Raw genomic sequence first — 27,181 nt, 5'->3', positions numbered from 1 at the left:
CACTGTGGTATTCAGCCACAAAACTGGCAATTAGTGCTCTGTGCAACTATGACCAAACACGAGAAGATGGCACTTGAAAGTAAACCTCTTGCCTGGTTTCTACTAACTTAGTGATTGATAAATTTAATTCAATGTGTTCTTTGGGAAAACTTTATTCCTCATACTACTGATTCATGCCCCGCAATCTTCCAAGAATGGGAATCAGGCAGTTTATGACAGGTAATACAGGTTCACGCCAGATGTATACTATCGTTCAGAAGTTTTCAAATTTCATAAAGGTAAATATGGTATATATACCACATATTATAAGACACAGTGGCGTCTAAAGAAGTACCATGTAATAACATATATGATTTCTGCAGCAAAATGTATAAATGTTCACACTCACACTAAGTGGGATAAAGATATAAATTGCTTAACATCAATTCAGGTTATTGTGCTGCCAAATCAATTTACTTAAACTTATGGGGAAAAAAATCCTTCAGTTTTAACACTTTGAATTTCAGAACTGAGTATAAATAACTGTGAATCTATAAAGTCAATTCCATACAATTAAATCTGTATAAAAAGTAAAAGAACATGGGGCCGGCCCGGTGGCGCACTGGACAGTGCGCCACTTGGGAAGCGCAGCGGCGCTCCCGTCCGAGGGTTCGGATCCCACATACAGACCGGCTCCCGCTCACTGGCTGAGCGAGGCGCGGGAGCAACACCGAGGCTTGCGATCCCGTTGCCGGTCCCCGGTCCGGTACGGGGGCAACACTGAGGGTTGCGATCCGTTGCCGGACACAGACAAAAGACAAAAAAAAAAAAAAAAAAGTAAAAGAACAAAACCCTCACTTTCAAAAGGAGATTGATTAAACAAAGACTGACAACACAGAAATATAATGACTCATCTTTACCGTCCTTTACAAAAGTGATGTTATGGCCTTTAAACTTCAAATAAATGGTTTGACCTAATTAAGAGATTTTCTGTTTATAAAACTATAATCTTCACATTTATAGTACTACACACCAAAAGTAAGAGAATGAGTGGAAAAACATACTTCAAGATTGGCTCAAAATCTTTATTAAAAAACTAACTGCTGACCAGTTGGTTTAGAGCATGGAGCTCATAACACCAAGGTCAAGGGTTTGATACCTATACTAGCCAGCCACCAAAAAAACTATTAGGTCTCACAGTCAGTTTAACATAAGAACATCTGCTACTACCTGACCCTGTCCCCCAGCCCCCTCCCTTTCCCTCAAGGCCAGTTGCATTCTGATAAGGACATCTGATACAACGTACCCTGTCCCCCTACCTCCTCCCTTTCTCTCAGGCTGGTGCATTCCGATAAAAATATCTTGTATAAAGCAGAAAAAAAAAAAAAAGTCGCCCAAACCCCTTCCAGACAAACCCTATAAAGCTTCTGCTAGTCTGTGCAAGGGCAGAACACTGATCTTTTGGTTTCCCCTCCAGGTTTGCAGGAGTAAACTCCCTTCCTTGATAACGTTTGGCTCTAAGTCTTTCATTCTGTTTGCTTTACCTACTTACCTACCTACCTAAAACCATCTCCTCTTACTAGCTGCAATGAAGCAATATAACAGCCATTAAAGCATCACACTATAGTTAGCTTTTTATGTAAACACTGACTTTAATAAGTAGAAATGAACTTTTTGTTTATGAGGCGATTTAGTAACACTATTATTCTTAAAGTTTTTAATGATGGTTTATCATTTCGATGCTAATGGGTAATCCAAAAAAAGGTAGATCCAACTAGAACATTTCCTTGACTTTTATTTCAAAGTCTTACAAGGTTAATACAGATTATTATGGGTGAGGAGAACTGTTGAAAATACATCTTACTATCTAAAAATTAAAATAACATCAGGATACGGCTAACACACACACACGAAAGAGAGGAAGAAACAGGAAAGGAGAAAGAGAAGGAACACTGACTTTGAGCTCACAACATCTAGAAATGGTACAACATTCCACATGTTCCTAAGTGAATTGTGTATACAAATCACACAACACTGGCATGTCACGCACTAACTGTACTCAGTGAACGTGACCGTGTACAGTATCTATAAAAATACCATATAGTAATCAAGTTTTCATGGAAAATCAAATCACCCTTACCATTTAGCAACCTAGCTAAGCTCTAAGTGGGTCATTCTGATTGTACCACCAGGCTTGTCATTTATCTCTTAAATTTCACTCTGGTTTAAAAAATCAGATACAGCATATTAACCAGATTCCTTAACTTTCCTCTGTGTGAAAGAATTTGTGGATTCTGTTTTCTCTGTAAGTTGAGAAAAATAATTAGAACAAAATAAGTAGAAAGTTCTTAAGAAAACTCTAACATTCTAAAGATTCAGAACCACTTTAGCACATTTCAGCCCTAGTAATCTTAAACATACTATTCTTTCCTATTCAGTTCTCTCCAGGGGCATGAAGAACTTCAAATGTAATACTCCATTACAGCTAAGGAAAAAACTACATCAATGACAAACCTATCGGGCATTTTACCCATGACAGATCACCTACTTTCTATGAAAACAATGGATAAAACTTGTTTATCCATTTTTAACCATTTAACCAACATGAAGGTTGTGGATAACTTTTGGCTTACTGAATCACAATTATAAACCAGAGAGAGGAAAGAAGAGTTCCTTCCTGAAAAGCTAAGAGGAAATGACAATATTACGCTATCTTCCCCTAAGCTGACTCCTAAAAGGGGGGAAAAATGGAATAACTGCTTCTAAGCCATATGAATTTTTTTAATTGGAACAAACTTATTTATGAGTTTTAAAGACTATGTACTAAGTGAGGACAAAATAGTAACCTGATTAGAATTTATCCAGCCTTACCAACACAAGATTATCATAAAAACAGAATTGAACTCTCAACAGAAATTCAATCAATCAACATGCAATGCAGCAAATGAACTCTGAAGGAAGAAGTAAAGTACTGTACTGCATAACTCTGTGTGTGTGTAGCACTTTAGTGGCAATTTTAAAAGGGGGAGGGGGTGTGAAAGAAATCTGGATTTGGTTTAAAATTAATTTTTTAAAGATTTTTATGCAAAAAAAGAGAATTTTTATAAAAGATGGGGGGCAGAAGCAGAGAAAGTTATGAGGTAATAAGTTTTACAAAGATTAGGGTATCTTTTAGCTTTTGAGAACATCTCTTTAAGCGTACTTAGATATTCTCAAATTGTCCCAACTATTAAAAGGAAAAAAAAAAAAATCCGCTAAATACTGAGTATTTTGGGCCGGCCCGGTGGCGCACTGCTACAGTGCGCCGCTTGGGAAGCGCAGCAGCGCTCCCGCCGAGGGTTCGGATCCCACATACAGACCGGCCGCTCACTGGCTGAGCGAGGAGTGGGGCAACACCGAGGGTTGCGATCCCGTAGCCGGTCCCGGTCCGGTACGGGCGCAAAAAAAAAAAAAAAAAATACTGAGTATTTTAAAATTATTTGAGGGAAAACTACAAAAATCCCTAAACTAAAGCCAACAATGTCTGTACTACTAAAAACTAGACACTATAATATGTGATGCACTGTGTAAGGGTCTAATCCACAGCTAAAGGGGAGAAATAGAGTGTGAAAAGCTTTCTTCTCTGATTCAACTAAGTTCTACAGGTAGTGATGCCTTTTAAACAAACAGCCAGATTTTATGAAGAAACTGTCAATTCTTATCTACATGAAGAACAATGCGTACTACTACTCAGTTGTTCTGGGTATAATGTCAAAAGTATAACTGGTAGTCTCAGTTTTATAAAAGCAGACCACCATCACTTCAGAATATCACCTGGAAATAGCGTAATTTGGTCACAAACCCTAAAAAAATCCATGTAACAAAACATAAAACTCAGTAGCTGGTACTTTGCAAAAACTAATATAACTTAGCCCATAATTCAACAATTATATAATAAAATATACTAGAATGAGCCATGATCATAATCAGCTAAAGTAAGCAGCAGTCTTACAACTAAAAATGCCATTAAATATATACACAGGCCAGCTGTATTAGGAAGATAATTATCAAATTTAGAAATAAGAAAACAGAAGCTGTAAATATCTTGAGATAATGTTGTGATTAGAGAATATCTGTTTTCCTCTTCATTTTCCTTTAAGAAAGTTTAGCTGGGCACATGCTCACTCAGACTTCTCAACATCTCTTAATGAGTGTGTGGGCAAATGTCTAAGTTCTAGTCAATGATGTGTGAACAGAAGTGAAGTACATATTCTGGGTCCTGGCTTCTAGGGAGGGCTCACTGCCACCCATTCCTGTTCCATCTATACTACTCAATACTCTAGAAATGGTAGAACACCATCACACAGAGGAAGCCTGGGAATCCAATACTGTGGCAATTTGAAAATAGTCCAGAGTGGGCCGGCCCGGTGGCGCACTGCTACAGTGCGCCGCTTGGGAAGCGCAGTGGTGCTCCCGCCAAGGGTTCGGATCCCACATACAGACCGGTTCCCGCTCACTGACTGGGTGGGGTGCGGGCGCAACACCGAGGGTTGCGATCCCATTGCCGGTCCCAGTCCGGTATGGGCGCGACACTGAGGGTTGCGATCCATTGCTGGACACGAAAAAAGACAAAAAGGAAAAAAAAAAAAAGAAAATAGTCCAGAGAGAAACAGCCAGGGACTGGTAAGCCAGAGAAAAATAAGCTACCTACTTAAAACAAATTTGGAATTCTTTTACAACAGCTGAATCAAATCCTAACACAACTTCTTTGAACAATGTTCAATTGAGATTAGGACCAAATAATGATAGGAACATGCTGAATACACAAAATTTTGCCAACAACACTGGATGTGGGTGAACTGCACATATATAACATTAAAAAGAAACTACTTAAAGGATACAAACAATTAACATCTAAGAGAATAGAAGACAGAAACTAAAGAAAAATACAATCTAAAGCCAACTTTTTTAAAGTATAAAAATATATACTGAGGAAAATCTATATGAACCAATACAGAGTGATTTCCAGGAAATATTACTAAATAAAAAGAGCAAAGTACAAAAGAGCACATATAAATGCTACTTTTTATATAAAAAACAAGGGAAAATAAGAAAACACCTGCTTATTTTTATAAAAAGAAAAACAGAAAGAAAAATATCAGAAAACAAAATTGGTTCACTACAAGGGGTAACAGCCTGGAACAGATCTCAGATGAAGGGACTCTTAATTGAACTTACCTTTTCTGTATAGTTTTGACTTCTGGAAGCATGTTAATGTTGTACATTTTCAGAAAAATAAATTAAATCAAACCAGAACAAAAAAACCTTTTTGTATTTCAGGTAAGAATAGCAATTTCACATTTACAAATTCACATTTAGTGTGAAATTGCATTAAGACCAAGGTCTGGGCACTAGGCGTGCTCATTGCTTCTTGGCCCTTTTAGCAGACAGAGATAGGAAACATACATGTGTATGCATATAAATCCACATGCATACACATATATTTGCATATGCATATCGATTCATATGCATGTATCTGTTCTAAAAATCATACGTTCACACTGAAATCTCCAATATCAACCCATCCTCACAGGTTATATCTTGCCATTTGTCTTTTTCACAATGAAAACCGAAGATTTTTTTCTAGACTTTTGTCTTCTTCACATTAAGCAACAGCAATATATTTACTCAAACCTATAATACATCTAAAATAGATACAGAATTGCCTTGCCCCTTCCAGGCCTGGAGACAAGCAAGTACAAGATTAACTTGTAACACTGTGTCATGCTAGAAAGTAAGCAGTGCTCTTAGAATGATGGGGGCATGGCACAGAAACAAAAAAGCTAGCTTCAAGAGGCTCCACCAGCCAAATCAGGACAAATTTAGCTCCAAATAATAAAGTACAGTAATGGATTATAAACCACCGACAACAATAGGGATTCATTAAAGAAGGCATACTTGTAGAAACAAAGAAAAAGTAGAAAGGTGATTACCAGGGGCTGGCGGGTAGGGAAAATGGGATTTTGGTCAAAAGGTACAAACTCAGTTATAAGATGATTAAATTTTGAAGATATAATTTATACCATGGTGACTATAGTTAATAATAATGCACTATATACTTGAAATTTGCTGAGAGTAGATCTTAAGTGTTCTGACCACACCCACCCACACACTCACACACACACACACAAAATAGTAACTATATGAGGTGATAAACATGTTAATTAGCTTGATGGTGGTAATCATTTCACAGTGTATATGTATATCAAAACATCATGTTGTACACCTTAAATATATACAAATTACATACAAATATATACAATTACATACAAATTTTGTCTATTATACATCAGTAAAGCCAGGGTGGGAAAAAGCCATGGATTCATGAGTCTATACTGATAAAAGAAAGAGAGAAAGATAGACAGAAGGGCTGGCTCATGCTTATAGTAGAATGTTGAGGGAGTGGTGAATGTGGAGGGAGTGCAACATTCGGAAAGTTTTAGTTTTATAACCAAAGTAGTAAATACTGGATCAGGAAAGAATCAACATTGCATACTAAATCTAGGGCCGGCCCGGTGGCGCACTGCTACAGTGCGCCGCTTGGGAAGCGCGGCAGCGCTCCCGCCGAGGGTTCGGATCCCACATACAGACCGGCCGCTCACTGGCTGAGCGAGGCGCGGGGGCAACACCGAGTGTTGCGATCCCGTTGCCGGTCCCGGTCCGGTACGGGCGCGACACTGAGGGTTGCGATCCATTGCCGGTCACGAAAAAAGACAAAAAGAAAAAAATAAAATAAATAAATAAATAAATCTAAGGGCATGTTCTGATAAAGAACAGAATACTCGAATCATCTTAAAGTGTCCCTTGAAAGACAGCTTTTCAGTTGCAAGGGAGAAAAAAATACCGAGGCCGTGGGTTCAGATCCTATATGGGGATGGCTGGTGCGCTCACTGGCTGAGCGCAGTGCGGGAGACACCAAGCCAAGGGTTACGATCCCCTTACCGGTCAAAAAAAAAAAAAAAAAAAAAAGATAATCAGGATAGGGCCGGCCCCGTGGCTCACTTGGGAGAGCACGGCGCTGGAGCACTGAGGCCACGGGTTCGGATCCTATATGGGGATGGCCGGTGTGCTCACTGGCTGAGCGTGAACAGACCACACTGTGCCAAGGGTTGCTATCCCCTTACTGGTCGGGGGGTGGGGGGAGGATAATCAGGATAATGGGTGTTTGTTCTTTGCACTACTTTAATTTTGTAACTTTTTTATAATTTTGAAACTATTTCCAAATAAATACCTTAAAAAATTTAAATTGTCGGGCCGGCCCGGTGGTGCACTGGAGAGTGCGCCGCTTGGGAGCGCGGCAGCGTTCCCACCGAGGGTTCGGATCCCATGTGGAGACCGGTTCCCGCTCACTGGCTGAGCGCGGTGCGGGCGCAACACGGAGGGTTGCAATCCCATTACCGGTCAGTAAAAAAGACAAAAAGGGAAAAAAAAAAATTTAAATTGTCTCAGAAAACCTGTATAATCACAAAACTATAAATAATTTATCATTCTATCACTCAATATTTTAATTTCCATGAAGCAACTATAACAAATGCTGAAAAGAGTAAAAGAAAGTAAAAAAATCAGAGTAATAAAAAGATAAATATAACCTTAATACAGGCAATCCTACAAAGTGGAACTGGATAAAGATATCCTTAATTTATATCCTGAAATTAAACAGTGTTAATTAAATAACCCACCAATAAACAAATCTAAGCATAATAGCAATACTTCCTTGGTTAAGGCAATGAGAAAATATTAAAACATAACCCATACATGGCCTTAGTAAGAGTTTTCTATTTTTAATGATCCTTCCTAAAAAGCCATTAGGCCACTGGCAATCTTTTCTGCTTCAGCTTATAAGCTCAAAGTTATATTTGTGTAGGTCCCCAGGAACTATATCAACACAAAAAGTCTTCAACTTTGTCTTCATCTCATTCTATTCCTTACTTTTTAAAAAGTTTCCTCATTTATTTTCAACCTGGTTCTACCAAATTTATTTTTGTATGCCTTCTCAAATATTTTTATATGGGTCAGCATATAAATCATAACTAAACAATAAACATAAATAAATATAACTTTCAACTTAATACAGAATTTGAGGTTAAGTCAAGTCAAAAGTAAGACTAGAAGGGAGGCAAACGAACCAAAAGAGACTGAAAAAAGGATGGCTCTTTAGTTCTGTAGATAATCATTATATTAAGTACTCATGAAGAAAATTTACTTTCTACACTACAAAAGCTTAGAACATAGTGATTATTATGACAAAACCTGTATGAATCTAGAGCTTCCATTTCTGGTAAAGATGGAGTAATGGACAAGATTTACCCTTCCACCTGAAACTAACAAACTTGACAAAATTTATGAAATGGTTTTCAGACACTGGACAGCAGGTAACACAGCACAATGATCCCTAAGAAAGAGAAACAATGAGGTAAACCTTATAACTGCCAACGTTTCCGGGCAATGGCATGGGGGCAGGGGGTGCGTGTGTGAATTCTAAGTTCAACAGGAACAGTTGTGGAGATAGAGCTGGGAGAAGATAGTCCAGGGAGACAGAGGTTGCTAGATGTCATAGGTCATAGTATCAGAGGAGAACACTAGACCAAGAACTTTGGAGATTTACAGAAGGTCCCCTCAAGTATGCAGTTGAGTACTGATGAGCAAATGTGTGAAGAAACGGCCTGAGGCCAGGGAAGAGCAAACAATTCCCAGGTATTTTTTCCTGGGCTGGAAAAAGTGTATGCTCCCACTAGCCATGGTGGAAAACCTTGTAATTCAGAGGAATCAGGTAAAATATTCAAGTGGGCACGACGGAAAATTAAACCTCCGTTAAAGGATGCTCTCCCACATAAAATTTTCAAGCCTTGAAAGGATCAAATATAACTTAACTGCATCTAAGAATAGGCCAAAACTTATAAATTACCAGGCATGCAAAGAAGCAGGAAAATACAACCCATAATGAGGAGAAAAATCAATCCATAGAAACAATACAAATGGAAAATTAGTAAATAAGGACATTAAAATTGTTGTAACTACTTTCCACATATCCAAGAAGGTAGAGGAAAGACTGAGTATGTTAAGTAGACATGAAAGATATAAAATAGATCCAAGCTAGATTTTTAGGGACAAAAATTATAATGGATGGATGAACAGATTAGATAATGCAGAAGAACTTGAAAATGTAGAAACTACCCAAAATGAAAAGGGGGGGGGGACGACTTAAAAAAAAAAAAAAGAATGGGCACTGGGACAAGTTCATCTGGCCCAATAAATGTAAGAGAAAGTAAAAACACTATAAAAATCTGCCCTGACATTCATCAGTCTGGAATGACAGATAAAGCCAACTGTAAAGTTAACAGGAAACAATACTGCTCCCAAGGACATCTTAAAACTGTGAAGTGTCGGGCTGGCCCGGTGGCGCACTCGGTAGAGTGCGGCGCTTGGGAGCACAGTGGCGCTCCCGCCGAGGGTTCGGATCCCATATAGAGACCGGTCCACTCACTGGTTGAGCGCAGTGCGGGCGCAACACCGAGGGTTGCGATCCTGTTGCCGGTCGCGGTACGGGTGCGACACCGAGGGTTGCGATCCCGTTACCGGTCACGAAAAAAGACAAAAAGGAAAAAGAAAAAAACACTGTGAAGTGTCATTAAGACACAATTCTTTTGAGTGACCACTGCTTTCTTACAGCAAAACTTTACTAAAGTCAGACTATCAGAAACTGCTGTTTGAAATCAGATCAATAAGAATAAAATATTCCACATTAGCTTGGAAGATTTAGGTCACTTAGAGAGAGATACAGTCTCAATTTACAACCCAGGTTCAGAGCTTCGAATAAGAAATTTTTGGACTGCTGTGGTTTGAATGTCCCCTCCAAAACTCATGTTGAAATTTAATTGCTATTATAACAGTATTAAGAGGTGGTTCCTTTAAAGAGTTGATTCAACCATGAGGGCTCCTCATGGATGGGTTTAATGCCTTTAAAAAAGGGGACTTTGGAGAGTGGGCTCTCTCTGTCTTGCACATTTGCTTGTCTTTCCACTGTCTGCCATGAGATGATGCAGCACAAAGGCCCTCTCCAAATGCTGGTGTCATGCTCTTGGACTTCTCAGCCTCTAGAACCATGAGCCAAATAAACTTCCATTGTTTATAAATTACCTAGTCTCTGGTATTCTGTTATAGCAGCAGAATGTGTACTAAACACTGGACACAACATTCCACAACCACTTTAACTTCATAGTTTCAAAGAAAACAGGACCCTTGGTCCACCACTTTGCATCCTAGTCCTGATACTGACCCTTTTACACACAGCACTGCTTTGCCCTGAGCCCACCAACACTGTTTAGTTTAAATTCCACCTAAACTCAAAATTCCCCAAAAATCCTATAAAAAATTATTTGGTAAGATGCACCATGGTTCCTCTGGTGTGCAGTATCTTTTAATGTTGTAAGTCAATAAACCAGACTTCGTCAGATTTTAACTATTAATTTTAGGCTGATTGAGCTAGAACAAGTGTAATTATCTACAAAGAGGGGATAAGAGAGACAGAAAAAGTATTTGAAGAAATACTGATGAAATTTTTCCAAATTTGACAGGTTGCCAATTTTCAAATATTAAAAAAAAATTAGTGCTAAAGAACTTTTTGGTGAAAGAAACTTAAAGAACCCCAAAAATCAGCATTTACAGAATCCCTTCTATGTCTCAGACATTGGGAATTTAAAGGTGGGAAAAAATGCGATCACCATCAAAAAACTCCCAGTATGACAGATACAACTTACGTTAATTTGTGGTCATTATTAGCATGAAGTCATCAGAGTATCAAGAAAATAAAGTTCAACAGAGTTTTCTTGATGTCTGAATCCTAGATGATATCTAAAAATACTACGAAATGGAAAAACAAAATCCCAAACTATAAACACCCTAACACAAACACACACACACACACACACACACACACTCTCTCTCTCTCTCTCTCTCTCTCTCTCTCTCTCTCCCCTCTCTCACTCTCTCTCTCTCTGGCAAAGTGTCAAATGTATGTCAGTTCTCAAGCTCTTGATTAACCTATGGCTACATTTTCTCATTTCAAGCTTCATTTTCTGGGAAATAAGTTATAGTGAAATATGTTGAACTTTCAAACTTTAAAGGCACCTGACTAAAGTAAAAAGATTAATAATATTTACTAATAGTACTCATTCCTTATTAAAATCCTTCCAGAATAAAATATTCAAGAAAAAAAGAATCAGATCAAACAGAGAAAATAATTTATAATTTCCTAACTTTGACTTTATTACTTATTTAGATCAATGATTTAAATGCCTGGCTCTATAAGTTAAATACTATCTACATAAAAGGAAGATAAATGCTTCTGATTTGGAACAAACACACTTAGGAAATACTAAGACCACTCCAAAGTCCAATAGGGAAAAAACACTCTACCTCATCAGCCAGCCTTTTGAAGATATTCTTCTTAGTTTGTTTTTGTATGTCCAGAACCTACCACAGTGAAAAATCACACAGCACATATTGAATAAAAACGATGATGAAGAAAAGACAACTAAAACAGACTCTTTTCCATACCCAGGCTCAGCCAGAACCTGCTCAGCTTCGCCAACTCTTTGGATTACCAACCAAGGAGCTGTAAATGAATGGCAGTGGCTTTTCATGTTTATATTTGGGCCAGGATCCCTCATCACTAGACCAATGACTAGAGTCTCTCTTTTTTCATGCTTCCTATCCATTAATGTCTCAGGTTTCTAGTCCTTGAGAAGATAGTGAACCTCACAATACCATCCTGATGACTGGATCCCAAGATGGTCAGTGAATCCCCACACATAGAACAAGGGTAACACTGGGTAAAATCATTTTACAAAAAATAAGCTGCTTTATGAGAGTGGGTTCTAACTGCTAAAGGAAGATACTATGTGGAAGGAACATTTGTTCTTGGGTAAGATGTGGGAGTTCTTGTCCTTTAAAGTCTGTTCAATTGTAGCATTCTGCTTTTAAGTTGACAACCTATATAAACTCATTTTATAAACAAAAAAATACATTTATAAAACCATAAATCTAGACTCAACTTTAAAACTGCAGCTTTATGCAACAGAATGTTCTAATACAACTAAATATATAACCGTAATTTACAGTGATAAATAAATTTTAATTCAATTGCCCAGAAGCCCACTATCCAGTGGCATATTGAACGACAGATGATAAATTAAGTTCAGAATGTTCCTTAAAGAGTCAGAAAAAAGACAGTGCCAGATGGGCCCAGCATTAAACCAAAGGGAAATCATGAAAGTAAAGGTATAAATATTTGAGAATTTAAACTGAGACTGACATTATGGCTAGTTTCATCAATGACCCAGCAACAGTTTTAAGTGCAAAACAAGATGGCCCACATCCCATGTAAAACACAACCCTCCAAGCACTGAAAGTTATTAGTTAGGCTGATTATATAGAAAATACTTTATGAGCAGGGAAGACGGCAGCTGAATGGCAATGCAGAAATCAAACCATGAACAGGGCAGGCAGAAGAAATGACGTAAATATATCAGCACATATCTAACAGTTGCAAATAATAGAATGTAGGGAGAAACAGTAGCCTGAAATAATAAAAAGGACAGCATTTCAACAACAAAGCACTATATCTGCCAAATGATCAAGAAAACCTTTCCCAGAAACAATAGGTACTTAAATCCATATATGTTCTAACTCAACCTCTCAAATCATATATTTACTTTTCTCACTAGCAAGTAATAACTTGTCTCATAGTCATCATTTGAACTATGTTCTTACCAGAAGTTTTCTTCACCCTCCTTATTATCTTTCTGCTGCATGTATTCCTCCAGCCAGCCCACATTCCTGACATAAACAACCTTTCTCTATATACAAATGGCAAGTTTTCTAACATGAGGTGGGGATAAGTAAGAGGGAAACTCTTGGCTGGACCACTTTAGTGCACTAAGTTTAGGAGAATGTGTGGTCAAGAAATCGATTACGTACATGAGGATTGAGCAAATAAGCAAACGTGTTGAGGATAATGGGAACCAGAATTCTCAGTCAAGGAAAATAAAATATGAGAAATGAAAAGACTAGAAAAAACATAGTGCTAGACTACAACTATAAGTAGTAGTGTGAACTCATGGTTCTCAATATGCATAAAATGACTAAGAAATAGGTATGTGTCTGTGTGTAAGAGTATATGCATATTTTTAGATGTTTCCTAGCTCCACCTACTCAAAGAGGGCCTACAAGCAATGACACCTCAGAAGAAATAAACATATCTAGTGATCGGATCTTTGTTTATAAATACTATCAACCATTAAATGGAAACAGGAATCCTTGGAGAAATGGCTGAGTCCAGGACTGGAAAAGCATAGGATGAGCCTCAAACATCTTAGGTGTCAGTTAAGTAAGAAAATGCAAAATGGTGGGACATGTTAAAAGCCAGCTTGAAGGAACAACCACCAACCAAATCTAATAAAGTCTGAGTATCAAAATAATGATAGAACTATTATTTAAATAAATAACAGTAACAAGTGACTGAATAAAGCAGAAATTCACATTCGTACGGACATAAATGAAGGAACAAATAAATATATAAATACATACATACATTCTTACAAACATGGAAGGGAAGAAAAGATCTACCTTGCAATAGAAGGCCAACTACTAATAACTGAATTTAGGAATTTAATAATGTATTTAACAATGCTGTATTTAGGAAATCACATTTGGCAACCATCACAGTAAAAACTGATTCAGGCAAAAATCAAGGCTAAAACTAGTGAAAAGTTTTATGAGTGAAACTTTATGGGTGAAAGTTTGATGAGGAAAGTTGAGGAAACTGATAGACACCATCTTAACCAAGTGATCAGGTAACATATAGAGTAGTAGTACAAACTGATATTGTGTATCACCTGATATAATGCAGTAAGAACATAGCATCTCCTCTGTGGTATTTCCACCAAGAATGAATAATCTACATCTAATCACGAAGAAGCATCAGAAAAAAACAAACTGAGGAACATTCTACAAGATAACTGGCCTTAACTTTTCAGAGATGTCAAGGCCACGAAAAGTCCAGGAAACACAGATACTGTACCAGATTGAAGGAGAGCACAGACTTGTGAACACTAAATATAAAACATGATTCTGGAATGGATCACGGACTCTTTGTTTAGGAGACATGGAGGTATGTATGGTTTATTCATTTTGCTATAAAGAACATTACTGGAACAAGTGTTGAAATGTGAATGGGATCTGTGGATTTATTTGTTTGTTTGTTTGTTTGTTTGTTTGCTATTTTAAAGATGACCAGTAAGGGGATCTTAACCCTTGGTTGGTGTCAGCACCACGCTTTCCCAAGTGAGCGAACCAGCCATCCCTATACAGGGATCCGAACCCGTGGCCTTGGTACTATCAGCACCACACTCTGCCAAGTGAGCCACAGGCAGGCTCTGGGATCTGTGGATTTAGACTGTATTACATAAATGTTAACTCCCTGGTTTTGAAGGGTATTTATTCTGTGGTTATATAGGAAAGTACTCATTTTTAGAAAGCATAAATTGAGGTACTTCGGAGTAATGGGCAACATGTCTAAAGTTACTTTTAAACATATCAATGGAAGGTGAGTGCATTTCACCACCCAGGGGACATTTGGCAATATCTGAAGACATCATTTGGTTGTAACAACTGAGCAAGAGGGAGTGCTACTGGCATCTACTGGATAGAGGATAGGGATGCTGAAAATCCTCCAATGTACAGGGCACTCCCTAGAACCAAGAATTCAGTCCAAAATGTCAATGGTGCTCAAGTTGAGAAACCCTAACAGGGAAGGAGGAAAACTCTTGCCACTACAAGCCATGGACTACCTCTTTACCACTTAGAAATGAGATCATTGGTGCCTTTAAATATAATCAGATTTGAGAACCAATTCCGGAAAACCCACATACTCCCACTGGCCTATCAGCTACATGAGTGTGTTTCTAATATACCAGATACTGGAATGACTGCTGAGAATATTTCCTATACCTGTCTATCTATCCCCTCTCTTTCTTTTGTCTCTGGGTACTTGGGAAGTTAACTTGTGTAAAATTTCCTTGAATCTTTTCTTGAAGCTTTCCATGAATCCTTATTTCTCATATATAAAACAAATCTGTGACATTTACTTAAGCATCTTCAGGGAATAAAATGTTAGGACTACTATGTTAAGACAGGGCTTCACCCATATTACATCTTTCAAATGAGTTAAATCCCATAGTTCTTTTAGTTTTATGAGGGCCGGCCCGGTGGCGCACTGGATAGTGCCCCGCTTGGGAAGCGCGGCGGCGCTCCCGTCCGAGGGTTCGGATCCCACATACAGACCGGCTCCCGCTCACTGGCTGAGCGAGGCGCGGGAGCAACGCCGAGGCTTGCGATCCCGTTGCCGGTCCCCGGTCCGGTACGGGGGCAACACTGAGGGTTGCGATCCGTTGCCGGACACGGAAAAAAGACAAAAAAAGACAAAAAAAATAAAATAAATAAAATAAATAAATTAGCAATAATTTTCTTAATTTTCCTCTGACACTATCACATTGTGTCCACCAACAGTAAAGAGGTCTGCCGTCGACTCAGTTGCCATGACCTGATTTACTTTAGGCCAGATAGATCCCTTTGTAATCAGGTCAAGTGCATATACACAGCTGCCTTCTAGGCTACATTAGTAGCAAAAAAACACTCCAATATTAAGTTTAAAAAAACTGAACACAAATTAGTATGAATGGACTCAACTAAACATTAAATTAACATAAACTGACAAAATAAAAATTATTTCAAGAAACTTTTGAACACATTACTAAGACTCTTCATCCTTGGTGAAATATAATCTAATGACAAAGAGAACTGCAAAGAAATCTTAAACTTCACTCAGTATATTTATCATTCATAGTAATATTGGTATTATTATTTTGATATTAACATATGCTATAGGATAAAGCAAGTAAGCTAAGAACAAAATTCTGAAATCTTAAATTTGAAATGAAACTATCAATGTGAACTCATAGTTTATTTTTCAACCTGTTTCTCAGCTCTGCCCAGTGAAAGACCTAGAAGTAACAAAAACATCCAGCACTCAGATCCAGGTTTCTAAGTTACTAATCTCCACAAAAAGAACCAAGGGTCCGTGGAGAAATGGCTGATTCTGTGACTGAGACAGATAAAGCACAAGATGAGCCTGGGTCATCATTATTGTGCAGAAAGCAAGGGAAGTGCTCAAAGTTGATAGGATTATATCAAAAGAATACAAGAGACAGCTTGAAATGGTTGACACTGGCCAAATCTAAAATATTAACATTAAAAAAAAGCCAAATCTACTGTAACACATTTAATAAGTAAAAATTATTCTTAATGTATACATTTAAGGTATACAAGATGATTTTTGACACACAGAGTGAAATGATTACTACAGGTAAGCAAATTAACATATTCATCACCTTCCATGGATAATTTTTTTAAATGTGCTAAGAGAACCTAAAATCTACTCTTAGCAAATTTTCAAAATACATTATAATATGATTAACCATAGTTCTCCTGCTGCACATTAGATCTACAGACTTATCTGTCTCATACAACCGCAAGTTTGTACCCTCTGATGAACATCGCCCCATTTCCTCCTCCTCCCCACCCCTGTAACCAGCATTCTACTATTTCTTTGTATTCAACTTTTCTTTAGATTTGATATGTAAGTGAAATCACACAGTAATATTCTTTCTTTGTCTGGCTTATTTCACTTAGCATAATGTCAATAAGTAAAAATGCTATTGAGTCTATAGTGATGACAAGGGAAAAGAGAAGAAGAAAGGGGGGGGGGGGGATATGAAAGCTCCTCTTTACAGAATTCCAGCTATTATATATGGAAGAAATAACAACTAGAAAACTAACCATTCTGCAATTCTCAGTGTAACAAATGATGTAGGGAAAGCTCAACAATGAAGGTAAAATGATGAAGTTAGACAACACTGGGGAACAGGATATTCACAATATTCACATGGTGCCAGACTAGCACCCTAGAGCTTAGTGAATAATTAAGTTATAAAAAGAAAAAGGGAATCTTTATTTTGGAGTGAACTGGTACAACCTTAACTAGGTGGCCAAACAATATTAAGACTGGAAATAATCAGGTGTTACGTAGCTTATCATGTAAAGCAACATACCCTATATCACTATTGAAGTATTCTTGCCAAAAAAAAAAAAGTTCAGCCTGAATCTAACCAAGCTTCTAGACTTAACTTCCAGTGTCCTACGACACTATATTACTTTAATATAGTAGAGTACCAAATTAAATGACATCAAAGGGAAATAATCAGATAAATTCTGAATGTGGAACATTCTATAATACAAATATATCCTGGGCTCTTAAAAAAAATTAATGGCAAAGGGAATTTAAAAAAAAACTGAGGGGACTACTTGAAACTCAAAGATGCATAACAACTAAATGATTATGGTTTGGAAAACAACACACTAAAAGACATTTTGAAGATAGCTGGAAAAAACTGAATATGGACTGGACATCAGATTATATCAAAGAATTACTATTCACTTACCTAAGTGTTGTAATCTTATAACCACAGTTAGGTATGAGATTGTCTTTTTTCTTAAGAAATGCATGCTACCTACAGCTTACTTTCAAAATAAGATAGCATATACGTTTTTAATATAATAAATATATATTGTATACGCAAAATAGCAAAATGTTAACTGGAAATCAATCTAGGCAGAGAAATATGGATATTCATTGTACTGCTCTTTCACACTTTATGTATATTAAAACTTTTTCATAATAAAATGTTGAGAAGGGGAAGAATAAAGTAGAATGCTATAAATCAGCAATAAATGCTATAAATCAAAGTGTAGCCCATGGACCCCTAGGGACCCACAAACCTCTTTCAGGATGCCTACAAAGTCAAAACACCACTTTCATAATTACAATAAGATGTTATTTGCCTTTTTCACTGTGTTAACACATGTAGGAACGGTGTGGGTAAAATCACTCGTGCCTTAGTATGTATCAAGGTAGGGCCCCCAAATGTACTAGTACCATATTCTTCAATGCCACATACTATGCAGCTAAAAAATAAAATGCCAGTTTCACTTAAAGCCCTTAATGGAGTAAAATTATTTACTTTACTAAATCTCGACCCCTGAATACACTAACATTCTGTGTGACAGAACAAGAATGCATAAGACACTTCTGCATACAAAGTATGGTGGTTGTGTCAAGAAAAAAAAAATCACTGTTTGAGGTGTAAGCAGAACTCCTTTACGTGAAAGACTGACAAACTATGCTTATTCAAACTTGGGTATTTGGCACATATTTTCTGAAAAACAAAGCAAATCTGTTGTTGCCAGTTGTTTTCCTTAAACAAGTTCTGGAGAACTTATTTCTACCACTGTGAACTTGATAGCTTCCTGATACTTAGAAACTTTTCTGATGAGTTTGGCAATGATATTGTATTAACGTGATCATTTGATACCTTAAAGTGAAATGTTTCACCATTTGAAAGATTTGTATAACTCGATATAACCAGTATTTTCCAAATGATCAATGTACGATGTTACAAAGTATGCATGGGTTAAAGACCCATTCAAATTGTGAGACAGTAACAAAATGTAATACAAAATTATGAAAAGCTTCACTGGCATGGTATTAGATTCCAAGGTGCAACAAATCTTTAGATGAAAACTTCCACTTGTTGAGTTTTGGTGTACTACCAAAGTAAAACATCCAGAATTACCTGAAAACACTTTTTAAAATACAACTAAGTATCTATGTGAGGTTGAATTTTCTTCATATATTTCAACAAACAGAGCATAATAAAACATAATGAATGCAAAAAAAGATATGAGAATTCAGCTGGCTTTCTTTAAGCCAGCCTTTAAAGAGATTTTTAAAAAGGTAAAACAATGCTACTCTTCTCACTAGTTTTTTGGTTTTGAAAATAATTTTTCATAAAAATGTTACATTAGCATGCAAAGGGTTTATTACTTTAACAGAACTATGAATAAACATAAGTGAAATTTGTTTTCATTTCTGATCTGATACATATTGATAGAACCCATATAATTAAAAGCTCTTTGGTGTACTTAAATATTTTAAGAGTATAAAATGGTCCTGAGACCAAAAAAAAAAAAAAAATTGATAAATGTTGCTCTGGAAATTAACATACGCCATACACAATTTTATAGAAATTAAAAGCCTCACCTAAGCATCTGGGAGTGCAAAAGTATAGCATAATTACTTTGAAAAGATCACCAATGGGCTCTTTAACATAGGCAAAAGGAGAAAAAAATATATATAAGGCCAGTAAAAAATGAACACAGTCATTCTTTGGTTGCTTACAAGCAATTCAATCTAAAAGAATAAAAGGTCATTGACAACCTCTAACTATAATTTTCAATAACAAAGCACTGTAACAAGCTATTTAAGAAATTAATTTTTTACAAAAAGATAGTCAAGCAAATTATTCTCAATACCTATACCTGACCGTATTAAATGACTTATATAACGCATAAGTATAAAGTTGGACCTTAACCTTACAACATATACAAAAATTAACTCAAAATGGATCAAAAAGCTAAAGATAAAACCTAAAACTAGGGCCAGCCCGGTGGCACACTGCTACAGTGCCCCGCTTGGGAGCGCGGCGACGCTCCCGCCGAGGGTTCGGATCCCACATACAGACCGGCCGCTCACTGGCTGAGCGAGGGGCGGGCGCAACACCGAGGGTTGCGATCCCGTTGCCGGTCCCGGTCCGGTACGGGCGCGACACTGAGGGTTGTGATCCGTTGCCGGTCACGAAAAAAGACAAAAAGGAAAGGGGGAAAAAAAAAAAAAAAAAAAAAAAACTAAAACTATAAAACTCTTAGAAGAAAACAGGGGAACAACTACATGACACTGGATTTGGCAATGATTTCTTGGATATGGCACCCAAAACAGTCAACAAAAGAAAAAAATAGATAAATTAGACTTCATCAAAATTGAAAACTTTTTTGCATCAAAGAACAATATCAAGAAAGTGAAGACTGGGCTGACCAGTTAGCTTGGTTGGTTAGAACATGGTGCAGACGACACCAAGGTCTAGGGTTCACTGTACCAGACAGCCATCAAAAAAAAAAAAGAAAAAAGAAAAGGTAACCAACAGAATGGGAGAAAAAATTTGTGAACTGTGTATCTGATAAGGGATTAACATCCAGACTATATAAAGAACTCCTACAACTCAACAACAACAACAAAAAAATCCAATTCAAAACTGGACAAAGGACTTAAATAGACATATTCTTATTTCTCCAAAGAAGTTCATGGAAGGATTCCTACTATCTTTTAATTCTACTTTTCCATGAACTTTCTGAAGTACCCTTGTACAAATGGCCAATAAACACATGAAAAGACATTCAACAGCACTACTCAGTAGGGAAATGCAAATCAAACTACAAGGAGATACCATTTCAAACCAATTAGGATAGTTATTATCAAAAAAACAGAAAATAATAAGTGTTAGTGAGGATATAGAGAAATTGGAACCCTCATGCATTGCTGGTGGGAAAGTAAAATGGTGCAGCCACTGTGGAACAGTTTAGTAATACACCTACCATATGACCCAGCAATTCCACTCCTAGGTACATATTCAAAAGAAATGAAAGTGGGGACCCATACAGATATCTGTATACCAATGCTCAAAGAAGCATTATCACAACAGCCAAAAGGTGGAAAGAACCCAAGTGTCCATCAACTCTAGTGTTTATCCATAACTGTATAAACAAAATGTGGTATATACCCACAATGGGGTATTATTCAGCCATAAAAAGAAATAAAATTATGAAATATGCTATAACATGGACGGACCTTAGAAACATGCTTAGTGAAATAAGGCAGATACAGCAGGACAAATACAGTATGATTGCATTTATATGAGGTACTTAGAATAGGCACATTCATAAAGACAGAAAGTAGAACAGTGTTTACCAGGGGTGGGGAGAGGCGGGAAGGGAGTTATTGTTTAATGGGTACAGAGTTTTTATTGAAGATGATGAAAAAGTTTGGGGTATAGATAATTGTGATGATTACATAACATTGTGAAAGTCCTTAATGCCACTGACTTGTATACTTAAGAATGGTTAAAATAATAAATATTATGTATAAATATTAGAAAATAATATTTTAGAATTAAATATTTAATTCTAGAAAAATTAATTCCATAATTTAGAAAAAAAAGGTTACAATGCTTTAAAAAATGACTTACCTATATGCTTTGAAAGACATTTGCTATGGTGTTTGCTAGTAACTTTCAAATAAAAAATTATTAAAAGTTGAGCCCTCCAATAATAAATAAATAATAAAAATCACTGATAGTGCTTTACTCACCCGTTTCGGGCCACTAAAAATCTTTCTGGTATTTTCCTTTGATTTATCTCCTTGTTTATTTATGGGCTTCTTCACACTTTCAGGCACGCCAGGCAAGTCCTCTGTAAAGTCCAAGTTTTCTGAAATGGTAATCAAAACTAGCCAGCTTACAAATATTTCAAATTATCTACCAGACAACCGATGAAGATTTTTAACACATTGTAGGGAGAAAATAAAGGAATAAAAGCATCAAAGTTGACAAAACACTTCAAAAATAGAAAATCTCATTCTCCCATTATCACCCCGTTTGTCCCTACCCAAAGAGAAAATCATAAACCTGGTTGCTGTGTATGTGCTCTATTCATTCTATCTAAAGGGCAAAAACAAATCTTTTCCAGAATAATTTTCTTACTTCATAGGTCATATAACTGCTGGATATCTGTGAATACTGACACTGGTATAGTCTAGTTTATATACACAAAAAAATCTACCTTTAACATTTTTCTAGATTTTAAGTCTACTGAATTATGTTGGCCTTCAAAGACTGCCTGCTTGCATCTACAAAGGCCACATTTAAAAAAACTGAAAAGAGGATAGCTATTCTTGGCAAAAGATAAGCAATGAGGTAATACAGTGTAGTTTAATGATGAATCTTCACACAAAACTAACCAAAGAATTAGATTACTTCCTACTTGATTATATTTTTTTCTGAACTAAACAAAAATTTTCCTCTTTCCCAACCCTTAAGAATGCCTGCCGTTTGACACATTATATGAAGACTCAAATTCCAACCAAATGGTCTCTAATTTTCAAGTGTTATTTAGTATCAACTTCAAGTTTCCAGGAAAAAAGCCTAATTTCACATTTTAAAGTTTAAAAAGTTTTATCACCCTGAGATGTAAAGTTCAGCCACAGATTTTCAATTACAGATTAGGATAATTTGTTATCCAGATTAATTTAAGAGCTAAGTAATTGCAGCAGAACAAGAGCTCAGGTATTGTACAGCATTACTTATCATCCTCTCAAGAAAGCAAAAGCAAAGCAATTCTGCCTGGCCAGATCTCCAGTGACTAGTAAAGCTGCTGCAAACTTCAGTTCACCAGAAGGGATTCAAGATAACACGGAACTGTCATACTCTTTTTTTTTTTTTTTTTTTTGCAGTGGGGAGTGAGTGGTGAGCCCCCTAGGAGCTACTCCTGTGTAATTCTGGTTTTGAAGATAAGAATGATTCCTAGCAAAACTATTTTTAGGCCAAATAAAGTAAAATGGCAAGTATTCTCAAGTATGATTTATACTCTAGGAGAATTACATTTATGAATACTATTATAATTCTAATTAACCATAACACTTCTACAACAGAACAGGACAAAAGCTTTATTTAACAAGTAAACCAATCCAGAAAAACTATATTTGGTTAAGGAACCCTGTATCCCAGAGGCTTTTACATATTCTTCTTCACTCAAGCCACTTCACAAAGCCCTTGTCACATAATGACTTAATTATAGCAGCACTAACCTATTTCTTTTGTTTGTCTCTTACAGTGGAGACTGAATTCCTTGAGGACTTCTAGTCATTACTGGGCCAACTATCTTGAGACAAATTAAATTTTCATGGTTAAGAGTGAATAAATACTTACCTAGCACTTTTCATTTTTATTAAACTAGCATAAGAGGGTTTGAGGATGTTTTGAATGTTTATTATTTGAGCCAACTACAAAAGGTTTATACCAATTTTAATTTTCTAGTATTTTCCTCATTACAACCATCTACTATCAATATAGTTCTAAATGTACAAAACCTACCCTTATGTCTCTACTGCACTTGGATTTTCAAAGTTGAAATGTCAAGATGTTTGGTATCCCTGCCACTTTAAAATTCTCAAGTGCTGATGGTCAAATTAAAACGCAAATATGAAAAGATTTCCCAATCTACAGACTGGTTCCTTACAACTTGGGACCTGATCATTAACATGTAAAATGCTATACCTTTGGATAAGATAATTTGTGGTTCTAAATAGATACTTCTATTAATATCAAATGTAACAAGCAGGGCCGGCCCGGTGGCGCACTGCTACAGTGCGCCGCTTGGCAGCGCGGTGGCGCTCCCGCCGAGGGTTAGGATCCCACATACAGACCGGTTCCCGCTCACTGGCTGAGCGAGGTGTGGGAGCAACACTGAGGGTTGCGATCCCGTTGCCAGTCCCGGTCCGGTACGGGTGCGACACTGAGGGTTGTGATCCGTTGCCAGACACGAAAAAAGACAAAAAGGAAAAAAAAAAAAAAAAAAACCAAATGTAACAAGCAAAAATTGAGTATCTAGGAAGAAACTAAGCAGCTGTTGATTTAAGTCTGAAAAAATATTACGGTAGTCCCTCCTTACCCACAGGGAGTATGTTCCATAGACCCCTAACGGATAACTGAAACCTCGGAGAGTACTGAACCCTAGATATGTTTTTTTACTATACATACAATATATACCTAATATATACCATACATACATATATACCCAAAGTTTAATTTATAAATTAGGCACAGTAAGATTAACAACAATAATAATAAAACAGAACAATTATAACAATATACTGTAATAAAAGTTATGTGAATATGGTCACACACATGTACACATACACACACACAATTGTACTGTACTCATCTATTTTCTGATTGAGGTTACTGTGGGTAAACGAAACCATGGAAAACAAAACCTCAGATAAAGGGGGACAACTGTACTCACTATAATTAAAAAAAAATTCTTACCTGCATTATTAGTACTAGACTGACTGTCCTGGGAATTATCATTGCTTTCTGGGGGAGGCTGCAAGGAGGGTGATGGGGCTGTTTTAGTTCTTTTTTTGCTTGTCTTTCTTTCCACTTGAGAGTCATCATCTTCATCATCTTCACTTTCACTGAGATCATCAAAGCCAAAATATTTGATTTTGTAATTAGAACTGCCAGAACCTCCTTCATCACCTCCTGTCTCATCATGATCTTCAAAACCAAAAAATTCAAGTTTAACATCCTTTTTGGATTTAGTATTACTAGGTCGAAATCTAGTAGTGGTCTTAGAAGTTGCAATATCTGCCTTTTTTCTGAGACGGCCAGCTTCTCCCAAATCTGCAGGAGTGGATGCAGTGAATTCGTCCATGCTGCGTTCCATAGTATCCTGTATGGTAACATTACAAACTGACAAGCAAGATGGATGTAAAACTGTATAATCTCTAGTCCGTCCAACCGTCCCTCTAAAACTGGTCCCACAACTTACACCGCCTTTCTTTGCCTGATTCAGGCCATCTTTACTTGACTCACTGTTTGCTTTGGCTAAGGCCTGACTGGTGTCATCCATTAGCTTATCAAAATTTGATGCTCCTTGTGAGGATTTCGCTTTATTGGCCCTACAGTACGTCCTACAGTTGCTTGGCCTAAGAACACTTTGCACAATGTCTTCTTCAATGGCTTCATTTAGATTTTCCAAACGATTTTTAAAATCCTCATCCTTTATCTCCAACAGAGGATCACTATCCAAACTTAAAATACAGTCTTCTGATCTGATATCTTCAAAATCATTATCCCATTCATACAAACCAGTTCTTACAGATCCCTTGATTGGAGATATTTCTGATGGAGATTCTGACCTTTTCCCAAACTGGGAGTTCCAAGTATCATTTGTTTCCTTGATTTCATCAGCTTTGAATCCAGAAGCCACTGTAGTTTCGGCATTGGGTTTCTTTGTACAGTCTTCAGCATTTTTGTGAATATGGTGAATATTCTTTTCACGTTCTTCACTAAAATTCTCCACTTTATCTATAAAAATGAAAAATAAGTAGAAGAACAAAAACATGAGTGGCATCAAAGTTAACAAATAACAGGGATATTTGGCTAATTAGTAGTACAGAGTTAATCTTGAAATAATTGCAATAATTTTAAACTATAATGAAATTAATGTTTACAAATCAGACATTTCCCCTCCTACCTTTTCAGTATATAGCTCTCATGTCTTTCTCCAGGTATCCAAGTCCCTTAAAATTATCACCCTAAACTCCTCACACAAGATTTCAGCAATATTAAACAACTAAATCAATTCAGAATGACATGTAAATAACTCCTCCATACCTTCCCAGGAGTATTATGGACTTCTCAAATAAAGATGCTTAAATTAAAAATTACTTAGTAGAACCTAAATCAGTTTAACACAATTAATGAAAACTTTCCAGCAGTGTTTTTACTTATCTAGGTTAGGGCTGCCCATACTAAGACATGCTAGTTCTGTCTAGAAACCTGTCCACAGCATCAGGTTTCTCTAGCTACTTCCATTATTTCTTCTAATCCTAAAAGCCATATAACCTCAAGGAACTTTTTTTTTTTTTTTAAAGATGACCAGTAAGGGGATCTTAACCCTTAACTTGGTATTCTCACCACCACACTCTCCCAAGTGAGCTAAACGGCCATCTCTATGTAGGGATTTGAACCCTTGGCCTTGGCGTTATCAACACTACACTCTCCCAAGTGAGTTACGGGCCGGCCCGGCCCTAACCTCAAGGAACTTTTAACAGTAGTTCTAGCATCAGAACTTATGTGTCTACAGTGCCTATTTATGCATATAAGCCTGTCGTAAATCTTAACTTGCCTATTCATTTTTTACTTAGGGAATTCATTTTTATTGCCTTAAATTTTTATCATCAGAAAACTTTCTTTTTTTTACCTTTCCAAAGAGAAACAGAAATATGATTCAAACTAGTATTATGATTAATTCCCTCAGCACTTATTGGTAGAAAAACACTGGCAAAATGTTTACTCTGTGCCAAACAATAAAATTACTAATTTTTGAAAATGCACCTACATTTAAGAAAAGTTATTTACAAATCTCAATTAACAAATGATTAAATACAGGTGAGATGGATGCTTTACATGGATGGATTCACTGCATAATTTTTAATGCTATGCAATGGGTTTAAACTTAAGATTTGTACTTACCTTAAGAAGGCACCTAATTTATAAACAAGGTATACCTGTTTTATTCTTAGATATTTCCTAGCTAAATGCAAGGAACTATATAGTTTTCATAATCTCAGAGCCAACAATCACTAATCTTAAGATACTGAAAAGCTAAAAATTAAAAGCTGACTCTGACGTGACACCTTAAAAGGGGTATAAAAAAGGACAAGTCTAAAACCAAACCTGAAGAAATAATTCTACTGCCTTTGTAGCAAATGGAAAGAACACTGAAGGTTGCCGAGTCTGGAGACTCGTACTGCTCTGATTAAATCTAGCTCTGTAGATCTCAGGAAAGAACGCTAACTTTGGGAGTTTTTCTGAGAGTTTCAATTACCTCATCTGTTCAAACAGGAAAACCACTCAACCTAGTCTATAGTGTTACTGAATGAATTACTGGGAGTAAATGCCTATCAGAATGCTTAGTAAATACTTGGTATATTTAGCTACGTAAAAATCTATAAGATGTCACTAAATATTAACTAAATTATTTTATAGTTGTAAAGCATTCCACTGTCTTAATACCACAAACTTTATTCAGGCTGTTTCTAATCATTTTATGCAATAAACATCCTTCTGAATTAAAAATAAGTTTATGAGGGCCGAGCCCGTGGCGCATTCGGGAGAGTGCGGCGCCGGGAGCGCAGCAGCACTCCCGCACCAGGTTCGGATCCTATATAGGGATGGCCGGTGCGCTCACTGGCTGAGTGCAGGGCAGCCGGTCTCAAAAAGGAAAAAAAAAAAAAAAAAAAAAAAAAGTTTACGAGAACAATAAACTTTATTATCCACTTTTTTTTTTTTTTTTTTTTTTTTTTTTTTTT

The 27,181-nt window shown here is 36.7% G+C and overlaps 1 protein-coding gene across 1 annotated transcript in view; it reads right to left on the bottom strand.

Moving 5' to 3' along the window:
* Window positions 1-27,181, bottom strand: part of WAPAL (wings apart-like homolog (Drosophila)) — a 77,295-nt gene that overhangs the window by 29,980 nt on the left and 20,134 nt on the right. The window contains 2 exon segments of the mRNA XM_008570317.1: window positions 21,395-21,513; window positions 24,129-25,172. Of these exon segments, the coding sequence (XP_008568539.1) occupies window positions 21,395-21,513; window positions 24,129-25,172 (1,163 nt within the window).

This window comes from Galeopterus variegatus, unplaced genomic scaffold, assembly GCF_000696425.1.
Source record: "Galeopterus variegatus unplaced genomic scaffold, G_variegatus-3.0.2 Scaffold590, whole genome shotgun sequence".
NCBI classification, from domain to species: Eukaryota; Metazoa; Chordata; class Mammalia; order Dermoptera; family Cynocephalidae; genus Galeopterus; species Galeopterus variegatus.
Note: the sequence above shows the minus strand (reverse complement) of the source record. Positions and strands in the feature narration are given on the sequence as shown.